At 42.2% G+C, this 12,929-nt stretch overlaps 1 protein-coding gene across 1 annotated transcript in view; it reads right to left on the bottom strand.

Annotated features, from left to right (window-relative positions):
* The window catches only part of SI (sucrase-isomaltase), a 43,701-nt gene extending 31,554 nt beyond the window's left edge, over nucleotides 1–12,147 (bottom strand). Inside the window, exons 1-7 of the mRNA XM_054639511.2 lie at nucleotides 12,027–12,147; nucleotides 10,686–10,759; nucleotides 5,937–6,057; nucleotides 5,176–5,285; nucleotides 4,355–4,506; nucleotides 2,790–2,961; nucleotides 428–527 (exon numbers count right to left, since the gene is read on the bottom strand). Of these exons, the coding sequence (XP_054495486.2) occupies nucleotides 428–527; nucleotides 2,790–2,961; nucleotides 4,355–4,506; nucleotides 5,176–5,285; nucleotides 5,937–6,057; nucleotides 10,686–10,759; nucleotides 12,027–12,147 (850 nt within the window). The remainder of the gene's footprint in view (nucleotides 1–427; nucleotides 528–2,789; nucleotides 2,962–4,354; nucleotides 4,507–5,175; nucleotides 5,286–5,936; nucleotides 6,058–10,685; nucleotides 10,760–12,026) is intronic.
* Between the last annotated feature and the right edge of the window lie 782 nt (nucleotides 12,148–12,929).

The following is a 12,929-nucleotide window of genomic DNA, read 5'->3' as shown; positions in this document are numbered from 1 at the left end:
AGAAATCCATAGTTCAGCCTTTTATCTCTGAATTTTTAGTACAACTTTCTTCCAGCCCAAAGATGTGCAGAGCTCAGTAAACATAAATATAAATACACTTATCTGAAGGGATTAAAGGACATTCACTTCCAAGTGTTGTTCACTCCAAATTTACTCTCTTATTCCAGTGCAGACCTGTACAGCTTTTGGATAAATTCCTGACCCTCAGATTTCCATCAAAATCCTCAAGTTAACTGCAGGGAGCTACTCACTGCTTGTATTTGAAATATTATTAGACACAGGGTACGACTGCCCTCAGATATTGGGGGTGTTTTTAAGAAGGGACACTTACATCAGCTCCCTGATGTAAGGAGTTTTATTGCAATAATTTCAAAAAAGAAAAGAAACTCAGCTGCACTTCTCAGAGCCCCAGAGAAAGGTTTCTCACCCATGGCATTGCTGTTCATCAGGAAAACACCAAAGGAGGCTCCAGTGTTGTCTTCCAAACACAGGAAGAAAGTATGGGTTCCATACAAGTTATCCACTGTCTAAAATAAAGGGAACAGGCAAGCTGATTAACATCTAATAACAGGATCTGCTCGGTAATATTCCAAAATATATCACAGGTAGAACTCAAAACGTCTCAAAATGGAGCAAACAGCAGAAATTTAAATCCTGAAACTTCCCTGTTTTATATGTTCTGGTTTTCCTGGTGTTATTCTCCTTTATTTTCCATTAAAACAAGAATTTACCTAATAAATAGGTAACAGATCTGATGGATCTCCAGGAAAGCTGGCAGATATTGCAGCTCTATTTCTGGGGAATAAGTGTGCTCATCAAGAACTTGAGAGGTGCTTCCCTTTCACCACAGATTAGGTTTTACATCTAATCTATATTTCTATTCATCCTACAAGGCAATAATTTTGATGCCTAATCTATGGAAACAGGAGAGTGCCTCGCTGCTTTTTCATTTCCTTTCTAATTCTTTTTTTATTTCTGCTGTTATTATTAGCAACATAACCCCTGAGAGATGCTAACAATTGTTGCAATAGTTGTGTTTTTTCTCCTGAAAAAGCAAATTCAGTTCAAATGAACAAGAAACAGAGCCTGAGCAATTGGAAATCAGCCTCACTTGGTGCTGTCCAGTGTCATTTTAGCTTAATGAGTCTACACTGAGTGAAGCCATTCAGTTAAGAACTATCTTCAACCCAGAGCAAAGAGTGAGGAGGAATCTCAAGGCAACGGGTACAAATTCCAGATTATTAATTAACTACATGCAGCCATCTCACCCTCGGGTTTCAGTCCATTTATCTCCTGTGGCAGGACAACAAAAGTTCTCTCTCAAAGCAGGGAGTTGCTTTATGAAGCTGAGGTAATGGTGAAAATAATCTCACAATTACCACAAAATGGGTGTCACAGAAATTGCTTCATAAAGGGACAGCCAGAAAACTATAGCAACAAATAACAGCTGACAGACATATTCTATCTTGGAAAGAAGCAGCTGTTAGGGAGAATTTTTCCATAATTTGAGCTCCAAAGATGTTCAGCCTCTCCATCTGAACTGAACCCTGCCCTCAGCAAAGCCTGTTGTTATTTACTAGTATGTTATTTATTCTGGTTATCTGTAGAAGTTGAGGACTCATCTATTAAGGTTTATCCACTGGTTTTCCACTGCACACCAACATAAAAACCAGGGAACACCCATCACTACCATGGAGCTGTTAGCAACAACACATAGTGCCTGGAAAATCTTCATGGAAAACTCCACAGGCAGAAGGGCTTCAGTGGGCTGAATTTAGTGCTATTGAGTTATACTCAAATGTAAATTATGTTAGGACAAGAAACAGAAGGAGAACGAGCTTGTGACCCAGGTCTGTAAAAGTGTAAATGTCTCCTCTTTTGACCTGAACTCCTTCCTGTTTTCAAATAACACTAAATAAATAAAATGAAATGTTTGTGCCAAATGTTTAGGCAGATAAGATGTCCCCCTCAAAAATAATATCTTGAGCTGAATTAAATGGATGAAATTTGACCTTGTCTCAAATTCAATTCTTCAAGACAGCACTGCCATGCAATCCCTCTCTTTTACAGCAACAGCCTCTAGTAAATCCACAAGAAATGCAGGAATTTTCACTAAAGAAAGATACTGATAAAGTAGCAAGGAAGTTTTGTTTCTTGTGCCAATTTTATTGTTTCAGTAACTTCTGTCAAACCCAAGACTAACTGAATCCTTCTTTTTGTCCTTCAGCTGTTTTCTTTTAAATCATAATAATCCATTGTCACAGACATCTTTTATGAAAAATCCTTTCCTTAGGATTTTTCCTCCTGAGAAGCTGAGAGGCCTCAGGAACAAAATGTAAACATGGATTATCTGCTGCTGTGGAATGCAACAGGTGCATCTGTGATTGGCCCATCTTGGATGTTTGTAATTAATGGCCAATCACAGCCCAGCCGGCTCGGTCAGAGAGTCCGAGCCACAAACCTTTGTTATCATTCTTTCCTATTCTATTCTTAGCCAGCCTTCTGATGAAACCTTTTCTTCTCTTCTTTTAGTATAGTTTTAATGTAATATATATCATAAAATAATAAATCAGCCTTCTGAAACATGGAGTCAGATCCTCATCTCTTCCCTCATCCAAGAACCCCTGTGAACACCGTCACAAATCCACAATAATTTATTCTCACCCAAACACGGAATCAACTCTTGATCCACAACAATTAATTTCAGCCTGGTGGATGCACGAATGTGCTCACAGCCAGGTTTGGGTGACAGAACTGCCAGGACAGAGGGGAAAGGGGCCCAGACTCACTGCAGCTGGGGGAGTGTCCCTGCTGAAGAGGGGCCAGGTTCTCCAGTTGACGTCGTGCCTGTACTGCTTGTGCACGTGCTCCCCAACGCCGTAGATGTTTCTGCTGGGCAGCCTGATGGAGAGCTGCAGGAACTGGTCAGCATACTGCAGGGGCCCAATGGTGGTGTCAAACCTGGTGGAAAAGTGCAAAAAGAAATGAGGGAAAAAGGAGGAGTTTTACCAAGGGCTGTTGCAAGGATTGTTTCTGGTCATTTCAGCTGGAGCTGGGTGGCACAGTCAGGTCTCCACTCAGATTTTTCAAGTTTTCTTCCAGCTGTTTTTGGAATCAGAAGTCTCTTTTGGGGCCACAAAAGATGGTGGAAGGTCACAGACTTTATCAGAATAATCAAGATTTTGGTAATGAATTGTCATGACATAGTCTCCTTCTATAAAAAGGCCTCTCTGTTTAAGAGCTGGGGAAAATCAGTGCAAACCTTGTGCAAAGAAATTTATCAAGGATTAGTCTCTGCCCTTATCCCATGGTAGCAACAGCTTCCTTTGAGAGCCTCAAAGTCAGAGTCCAACATCACTGTCATTTTTTCTTCAGACACCCAAATGCAAATACTTTGATGAAATTAAACAAAGGCCTAGGGAAATTTACACAATATTCCAGAGAATTGTGGTCCCCCAGGTGTCTCATCCCCCTCCCTGTACCTGGACCTGTTTAATCAGTCAGGCACTGCTGACTGCCAAGCCCATCTTCTGTGCCCTCTGTAATTGCAAATCAATCATTACAGAGGATTCCAAGCAAGAAAACAATACTAATAAGAGCAAAAAGCAACCTTTAATTAATGAAACTTGAAGCCTTGCTAATCCAAGTGGCCCAGCCCTGTGACAGGTAATCATTCCTGGCTGATTTAATGAGCACCTTCATCTGGCACTTCCCTGCTCTGAGGGCACTTGGACATCTGTGGGTTGGTGGCTTTGGCTTCATTCATTTATTTTTAGAACATGAATGGGATGAGACAATCCAATGTTCAAGTTCATTCAATATTTTACACACAGCCTTGCTCAACCAGCTGTCCTTGGATATCACAGGTGTAAAGGGCAGCCTGATTTTGGTGGTGACACAAAGGGCAGCCTGATTTTGGAGGTGACACAAAGGGCAGCCTGATTTTGGTGATTCAGGGCCTCAGCATGAGTGTAGTAAAGAAGATAAAAGGTAAAGGAAGGGGAAAAAAAAGGTGAAAAGGTAAAGCAGATAAAAGGCAATCAGGAGTTTTCCCACATGGTTTGAAGAACTGGCAAAGAGTCCCTCAGGCAATAAAAATTCCCCATATTGAGATTTCCCAAGCACTGGGGAAACATAATCAGAGAGCCACACCTAAAACCCTTCAGACAGAGCTTCCCACCTCAGACTTTACTCCCAAAGTCATCCCAAGAGTCCTTGAGGGACATCCAGCAGTCAAGAAGAGGGAAGAAGTTGAGCCTGTGTCCACGAGGACACCTCACAGGTGGCACCTGGTGTGGCTCTCAGGGAGCCCCAGTGACAGCTGTGCCACCAAGGAAGGCCCACCAGGACTTACAGCACTTTGCCATTGCTGGCTCTGGTCACCACGAGGCCGAAGGGGTTGTGCTTCACCTCCACGTTGTAGCTGGGGTTGGAGGCCTTGGATCCCTGGAAGGGCTTCACGTGCTCGTGAGGGACCTCGAACCTTTTAGCATTGGGGTCAGTGATCTGCACACATTGACACAACACAAGAGTTGGGCCTTGACAAAATCAATCCCCAATACAGATATTTTCCAGCATTATCCACAGTTTTGACTCAGGGTATTTCCACCCTTATCCCAGTCTCCTCCTCTGCTTTCATTGTTGTCCACTTCCAAGTTTAATTACTCATTTTCAGCCATTTTCTTTGGAATATTTGACTCTGTGTTTCCCTGGCTCACCAGGAACCCACCACAGGACAAAGTCTCCCACAGAGGGTTCTCAACCCCACAAGCCACTGGTACCCCGCATCCATGGCACAGACTCTTGAGCTCTCCATGGAAAACACAAAACATTGTAAAAGCTAATATTGTCTGTCAAAGGGATTGAGAGATGTGATTGGGCCATCAACAAAAAGTAAGTAAATACATTTATCCCCCCCAAATCTTCCTGTGATGAGGACAAGTGGTGGATAATAGGAAAGCTGAGCTTTCCAGAGGTCTGGGTGATTTTTCATGCAGAATTCCCACCACGCCAAGTCCCCGTTAGCCTGAGGCATTGCAACATCAGGGAGAACAATGAAAGAACATCACAGGGAATCATGAGAGCGCTCCAAAGGCATCAATCCTACACTCCCTGCACAGGCAGCCCCATCTTGCAGAGCAAACAGGCCTTGGAGCAGCAGAGGACACAGCTGACCTTGAATCGGAAGCGGTTGTTGGTCTGGTACTCCGCTGTGAGCAGCACGGTCTGGATGTCATTCCCGAAGAGGGAAGGGGATGGCAGCCTGTCCAACGTGGCCTCAAACCCTTGGGAGACAAACACGGGGCTCTGTTGGAACCCAGGAAATTCCTCTGGCTGCCCTGGAGGACTCAGGGCCCTGCCCAGGGGGCTCAGAGACCTTGGCACAGAGCCCCAGACCCCTGTGCCTTTGATTTAGCCCTTGGAAAAAACAACTACCAACCTTATATGAAGAATTACAAGTCAAGAACGTTTAAGTAGTACAATAGTCAGTTTGTCACAAGGATTTTTGAGGTTTTAGAATGGGGGCTCGGGGTGCCAAGATGGGGGAATTTGGGCGTGCTTTGTCCTTTTCCCTTCTTCTTGGCCTCCATCTTCTGGGTGATGTTGGCACTTTTAGACTGGTTTAGAGTAGAAGCTCACTGTCTAACATAGGTGACAGGTACTGGGAAGTTATTGTAAATATTGTAAATGTAGTTTTTTAGTATAAAAAGATAACACCAGTGTGCCTCAACCCCACTTGCCAGACAGACCTCGTCGGGCCGGAGAATGAACGTTACAAATACAAAATAATAAACAACCTCGAGAACAAGAACAGAACAATTCTGACTCCTTCTTCGACCGCTGGGCTGGGAAAAGAGGCTGGCACGGACCTCAGAGTCACCGTGAGCAGCAGAGGTTCCGAGAGGGTGGGAGCTGGGGCCCAGGCCAGAGCTCACCTGCCTCGGTGGATCTCTCTGAGCCCCGCACTTGGTAGCCGTGGTTGGGGGAGAAGAAGCACCAGGGCACGTTGGCGTCGCTCTGGGGGCTCCAGCAGCAGCCACGGAGGGAGCAGGTGCTCTGAGCAAGGACAGCAGGGACACAGATCAGTGGGGGCACACAAATATACCCATACCAAACCAGTTCAGGGCACATTTCACCCCAAACACCAGGAACCTTAATGATTTCTGCACTCAGGTCAAGCCCTCCTTTGAAAAACTCCATAGAGTGAACTCAGTGGTAGCACAGACAGCACTAAAGAGGGTTTTTTATGGATTCAGAATAAACTTGCTTATTGAGATGCAGTCTTAACACCACAAGATCCACAGGTAAAATAAATATTTTAAAAGAATTATTTAATTATTTAAATATTTTAAGTTTTTATTGAATTATTTAAATATTTTAAATGTTTTAAAATAATAATTCAATAATTATTATTTTAATTGAATTATTGAATTATTATCGAATAATGATTCAATAATTATTTTTTATTGAGTTATTACTGAATAATGAATAACATTCAATAATTATTAATTATTAATATTAAATAAGTATTGAATTATTATATTATTCAATATAATATTGAATTATTGATTATGTTCAATAATCTACATCTCTCCACTGGGACAGATACAGCAGAGTCTGACCAAAAGTCACACACTGGAGAGAGGGTGAAATTTATCATGGGATTAACATCTAATAAGTATCTATATATGCATAATTGAACATTGTGTATAATATCTACATTTTAATGTAATTTCCCAGTATCAGAAATAGTCAGACTGCTCCTGCATAACCTCAAATTGAGATAAATACATTTTTTCAAGCCTCTGTCTCAGTGTAGTGGCACCATGCTTTACACACACATTCACCAGAAAGCTGAAATTCCTTTGCTTTGCTGTTAGAAATGAACTTGTCCATGTGCTCTGTGTGTGAGGTTTATGTTTGGAGATAAGATTGGGGCAATGAATCACGAAGTTTCCACCCATTTTCTCCCCTTAAACCCCCATTCATTACTTAGGGCAAAGGACGGTGGCAAAACAACTCTCACTGAGGGCAAAGGGTGATTCCATCAGTGATCTCAGGCACCCAGCTCCAAAAGGGACACCTTCCAAACTTCACTTTCACCTCTCCACTCCCAGAAACTCTTTCTGCCTCCATCTGATCCTGCAAAAATGCTTTTGCTGTTTGTAATAAATATTTAAAATATTCTGCAGCTTGACATAGGTGGACATGACCCCAAACCCGCATTGCTGCTGTCCTTTCTTTGGGGTTTTGGAGAGCCCAGACTAGTCAGTGCAGGTCAAATTATTTTCAGAGGCTCTGGGCAGATAAAAGATAAGGCAGCTCCAGCCCAGCAATCAGGCAGGTGCTGAAGGAAGCACTGAGGGAGCTCATAAAGCCACTGCCTTGGGCAATCTTGGGGCATTTATTTGATAGCGGTTTTACAGAGCACAGAAATCACTCAAAACCACCCAAAAACAAACCCCAGATTCGCCAAACAGGTGAATGCTTTTCCTCTCTGTCACAGAATCATCCCATCAGAAAACATTTGCTGTCATTTCCATCAGGTTCCAAGCCAAAATTAAGGGCTGGAGGAGAGCTGTAGGGACTAATTTCCCCTTTTGACACCCAAAGCCCTTTGCAAGGCTGTGAAAAACCCAGGCTCACTTCCCACCTCCCCAGATGCCACCTGGGAACTCCCCATTTCCCATGTATAAACCATTGCAGGCTAAAGGAGAGGAAGAACACAGCCCCCCAAGACTGCAGAGATCTCAGCTTTATCCCCTCACTTCATTTCCTTCATATATGGGGGAATATCCTAAATATAAGAACAGATTCACTACTTCCATCCTCTTCTCCCTTCCCATAAAAAGCAGAATAAACTGATTTTCCTAAAACCTGGCACTTCAAGCATCCACATTCCCAGCTTCCCAAGCACCTTTTTCTTTTCCCCAGCTATTCCTCCTGATTACTCCTCAACTATTTTCAGCAGTTCCTTCACAGTCCAGTGATATTTTTCCAGCTGGATCTTATCCTGGCACATTCCTATTTTTGTGGCATATATTGAGCTTTCTGCACAAGGAAGTAAACACAGGAGCTGAGGGCTGGCTGTGCCTGGCACAGGGGAAGGAGCAGAGTTCACCAGAGACACTGGGGAGCCTGTTGTAAAAGCAATCATCTGCTATAAATAAAGATGTGATCCCAGGCTGGGGGCTGTAAAAGCAGCACAATAGATACCAGCACCCAAAGCTTAATTAGGAATTACCCTGGATACAAGGAAGCTGTGTGCACTGGGGAACAGCATGAGCTGAGCACAAGGGCTCCAAGAAGGGCCTGGCCACGTGCTGAACTTAAATGTGCATCCACACAGGCCTCCACCAGCAGGGCATTTTGGGAGGAAAAGAACAGAAACCAAGCCCAAAGCAACAATTCCCCCTTCCCTGAGCCTTCAGAGGTGCCAGCCTGGCCTACACCAGCTCTGCTCAGTGGAATTCTTGTTTTACTGCTGTGTTCTGCTTGTCTGAGCAGACCTCCAGGCAATTTTCCACAGCAGTGAACAGATCCTGAAAATCTTCCTTCTTCCAGCATCTCTATCTTCACCAACCATATGATCAAATAAAAAATAGCTATTTATTTTCTTTTGTTACTGTCTTCCTTTCTTTCTCTTTTATGCACTTCTTCCTTCCTTCCCCTTCCTTTTTCTTCCTTCTCTCATTTGTCTTTTCTTCCGTTCTTCCCTCATTTGTCTTTTCTTCCGTTCTTCCTGCCTTCCTCTTCTCTTTTCCCTCATTTCTTCCTGCCTTCCTCTTCTTTCTTCCTTTTTCATTTTCTTTCTCCTATTTACTTCTCATTTCTGCAATCCCACTCATTTTCTGGCTCCACCCTGGCCATCTTCAGTGACCAGGGCACTCAAGGCAGGCTCTAACCCTTGCAGATCAGCTTAGCCAAACCATTTTCCCAGCTCTGTTCACTGTGAAAACCACAAACACAAAGCACTGCAAAGAGTGGTGCAGGACCTGCAGTTTCACAGATTCCTGCATTATTGCAGCCTGGCACAACCCAATCACTTCCAGGGCAACGTGAGCACTGAGTGAATGGAATCAGTGGGATGGGATTCTGGCTTTCCCCATGGAGCAAAGGTGATCTTGATCTCTAACCCTGTCAAATCTGCTGCCTGCTCTTTACTAATATTCAGAAATCATTTCTTTTACCTCCTATTCCAGATCAGGCACCCTCAGCATTGCAACCTGCATCTACCTTTCTCCTGGGAGCTGTGATTTGATTGTTTTTCATTCTCCCCCAGCCCCAGCCTTGCAGCTGCAAGCAGAGCACTGAGGAGTGCAGCCCTGCACGTGGGGTGACCCCTTCAGGGGCAGTAATTGCAGATTCAAATGATCTGCATGGCTTCTCCTGCAGGGCTCTGCCTCTTCCTGGGGCAGGGAAGGAACCTGAAGAGGCGAGGAACAGGCTGTGATTTGAACCTTTCCTAACCCATCCCCTGCAGGACTTTATTGAACTGCAAATCACAACAAAACCCATGCCAGGGGAGGCTTTAGCAACAGCCAGCTCTGGAATTAGGTGGGAGTTTCCTCCAGGTTCAAACAGCTGGGTAACAATTTCTATACCTCTATGAATGACAGAAGTAACCCACATCACACTGGGGTTTTTTCTCTCCTAAGCTTCCCCTCCCCAGATCAAAGATAGATACCAAGCATTCGCCAGAAAACAAGAAAATTCATAATAAATATGAAAATGATAATTATAATATATAAATATATTTATATATTATATAAATATATGTATAATTTAAATTATAAATATTAATCATAATTAATACTTATATTTATAACTATTTATTATCTTTAAATTATATGTTTATATTTGTATATTTATATTATATATTTATATATAATATTTATATCTACATATTTATATCATATATCTATAATATATTTTATATATTTATATTATATATCAAATATATTATTATATAAATAATATAAAAATATTAAATAATATTTTTTATTATAAAAATTATAATAACGATAGTCTTTCAGGAGTAACTATTACAAAAGCCTTCTCAATGTGGAAGCACTGAAAAATAAAGGGCATCATAAAATCATGGAAGGGTTTGGGTTGGAAGGGACCTCAAAGCTCCTCTCATTCCAATCCCTTCCATGGGTAGGGAACTTTCCACCATCCCAGGCTGCTCCAAGGCTCATCCAGCCTGAGATGATGATTTCCATGGGAATTTTAACTCCGAGATTCTTAAGCCAAAAGGTCTTTTCCATACTCTGCTCTCTCAGACACCCCAATCAAACAGAGATCCAAAGTGGGTCTGAAAGGAAACTCTGAGCACACCTTGTAAAATGGCACATTCTCAGCAAAGGCCATCATTTCTGAATTATTGTAAATGCCACTTTTTGACCATCACACCTAATGAAACCGTTCAGAAAAAGTTGTTAAAAACCAAGGGTGACTCTTTTAAGTGCTTGGTGTCTGACCAATATTTTTGCCACCTTTGCCCACACCAGAGAAATCAGACCTGCTGTCAGTGGGCTGAAATCCTGCAAACACTGGGAAAATCACACATTTAAACAGGTTAAGGAAACACCTGAGCTCGTAGAGACAAATGACACTTCTATAAAGAAGTAGGAGGTTTTATAGGATAAAAATCTCTTTTCTAGTATTTTCCAGAACGTTACCAGTGTTGCAAATTGGTCTGGGATGCAGTCAATTCTCTCTGCTACTGGTGTGTCCTGACATTGTGGGTAAAATTCTGTCAGGGAAATAAAGGAATGGGTTAATGATAGCAGGAAATAAAGGAATGGGTTAATAATAGCAGGAAATAAAGGAATGGGTTAATAGCAGCATCTCTAAACCACAGGAATAACTTGAATCCCTCTGAAATCAGCACCTCTGCTTTTGCTGCCTGCTTCCCTAGCAGCAGCAGAGATCCAAATCTCTATCAACCATGGCTTCTGTGATTCATTTTTACCTTTGGAAAATGGCACAGAGTTATTTCAGATATGAAAACTTCACTGTGAATTTTTTGAGCACACAGGTAATTTTGATAATTTTATTTCATTAGTCCACTTTTCAGTGACTCCTGTCAATGTGCTCTGCTTCGATGAAAATATGTGCAAAACTAAAAATGGGAAGAACTTTTCTCTTCTTCAGCTGGGCTGTCCTGGTGCTCCTTCCTCTGAGCCAGAGTTTTTAACTGGAATTGGAGCATCAGGGAAAAGCACCTCCATTAAAATGCTCCTTTAGATTTCAGGTTTGTGGGACTGAATTTAAGGTGGGCAGCTTTAGCTGATTAAAGGGAGCACTGAAGGTTCCTTTATGTATTTGGGAACTGTTTGTGTCTGGAAGGAGGACTGTGAAGTGCCCTGGGCTGAGATGGACACACACCCCCAGATTTGCCTCTTTGCATCAGCTGCACTTGTGCTTTTTGCCCAAAAAACTCCTACTCATGACAGAAACAAGTAAAAAAAAATATGCAGATATTAGTCTGGATGGGCAGTTTTACTAAAACACAGAGTTGTTTGCCTTGTATAAACAATAATTTTTATTTTTCTGCCATTTTCACCTCCAAGCTTTTTACTCCAGTCCCTGTGTGTGAATGGAATTACACAAAATGGGACTGGAAGTAAAGCAGGTGCTCTGCATCACATCCCTGGAACACAAAGGTTTCCTGATTTATCAGTGCCTCAGCAAGAAACACTGGGGGATTTTAGGGAGATTTTTTTGGGAGTTATTTTTTTTTAATACTCCAAAAATCGAAATTACCTGAGCTCTATGCTCCTAAAGAAAGTCCAAACAGCGGAGGGAGAGATAAGAGATTTTTTCATGACAATAAACCCTGACTCACACCATTTATTGCACCCACAACTGATAACTTTGACTGGATCACCCACAGCAAGGACTGGCCACGATTCACCTTTGGGTAATGATAAGAGCATTTGGGCACTGATAAGAGCAGGAGCCCTGGGGCAGACGCCAGGGGTGTTTGTGCTCCTCCAGCAGCCAGGGGAAGCTCTCACCTGGAGATTTGACTCCGGGCTCTCCTGTGGCCAGCAGCCCAATGAGGACACAAGCAATGACAGTCACCACCGTGAAGAGGGCAATCAGGGTGAGCTCCAGCCCACTGAACTTCCTGCCCATCTGGAAACCCAGAGAAACCCCATCAGACCAAGAGAAACACCAGGAACGGCTCTGAATTACATCTCCAGCTCATAAACGTTGCTAGTAACAGTTATAATTTGTGACAGCGCTCACAGGGGTTCTTGGAGGAGGGAAGAGACGAGAATGTTGACTCTATGTTTCACAAGGCTTGGTTTATTATTTTATGGTATATATATATATTATATTAGAACTGTACTAAAAGAAATAGAAGGAAAAGCTTCATCTCAGAAGGGCAGCTAAGCTAAGAATAGAATAGAAAATAATGATAACAAAGGCAGCTGGCTGTGACTGGTCACTAAATCCAAACATCCACACGAGACCAATCCCAGATCCACCTGATGCATTCCACAGCAGCAGATAACCATTGCTTACATGTTTTGTTCCTGAGGCCTCTCAGCTTCTCAGGAAGAAAAAAATCCTTAGAAAGGATTTTCATAAAAAGATGTCTGCGACAATAATTGAATAATTTTTAATTAAAGTTATAATTTCTAATGAAAAATTTAATTTGAAATTATAATTTTAATTCTGGTTGTAGGCCACATCACCTAATCCCAAGGTTTAAATAAAGCTCTACTTAAATACTATGTGCAATAAGTCTCCACTTAAGGATAATTCACCCAGTGCAGATTATGAAATTATTACACTCAGAAATGTATTCTGGTCCCTGCAAATCACTGAACAGAGAACAATTTAATCCTGAAATTAACCATGAAGTTGCCCACATGTTACTAAAATTCCTGAAACAGACAATAAATTAAATC

This window comes from Agelaius phoeniceus, chromosome 10, assembly GCF_051311805.1.
Source record: "Agelaius phoeniceus isolate bAgePho1 chromosome 10, bAgePho1.hap1, whole genome shotgun sequence".
NCBI classification, from domain to species: Eukaryota; Metazoa; Chordata; class Aves; order Passeriformes; family Icteridae; genus Agelaius; species Agelaius phoeniceus.
Note: the sequence above shows the minus strand (reverse complement) of the source record. Positions and strands in the feature narration are given on the sequence as shown.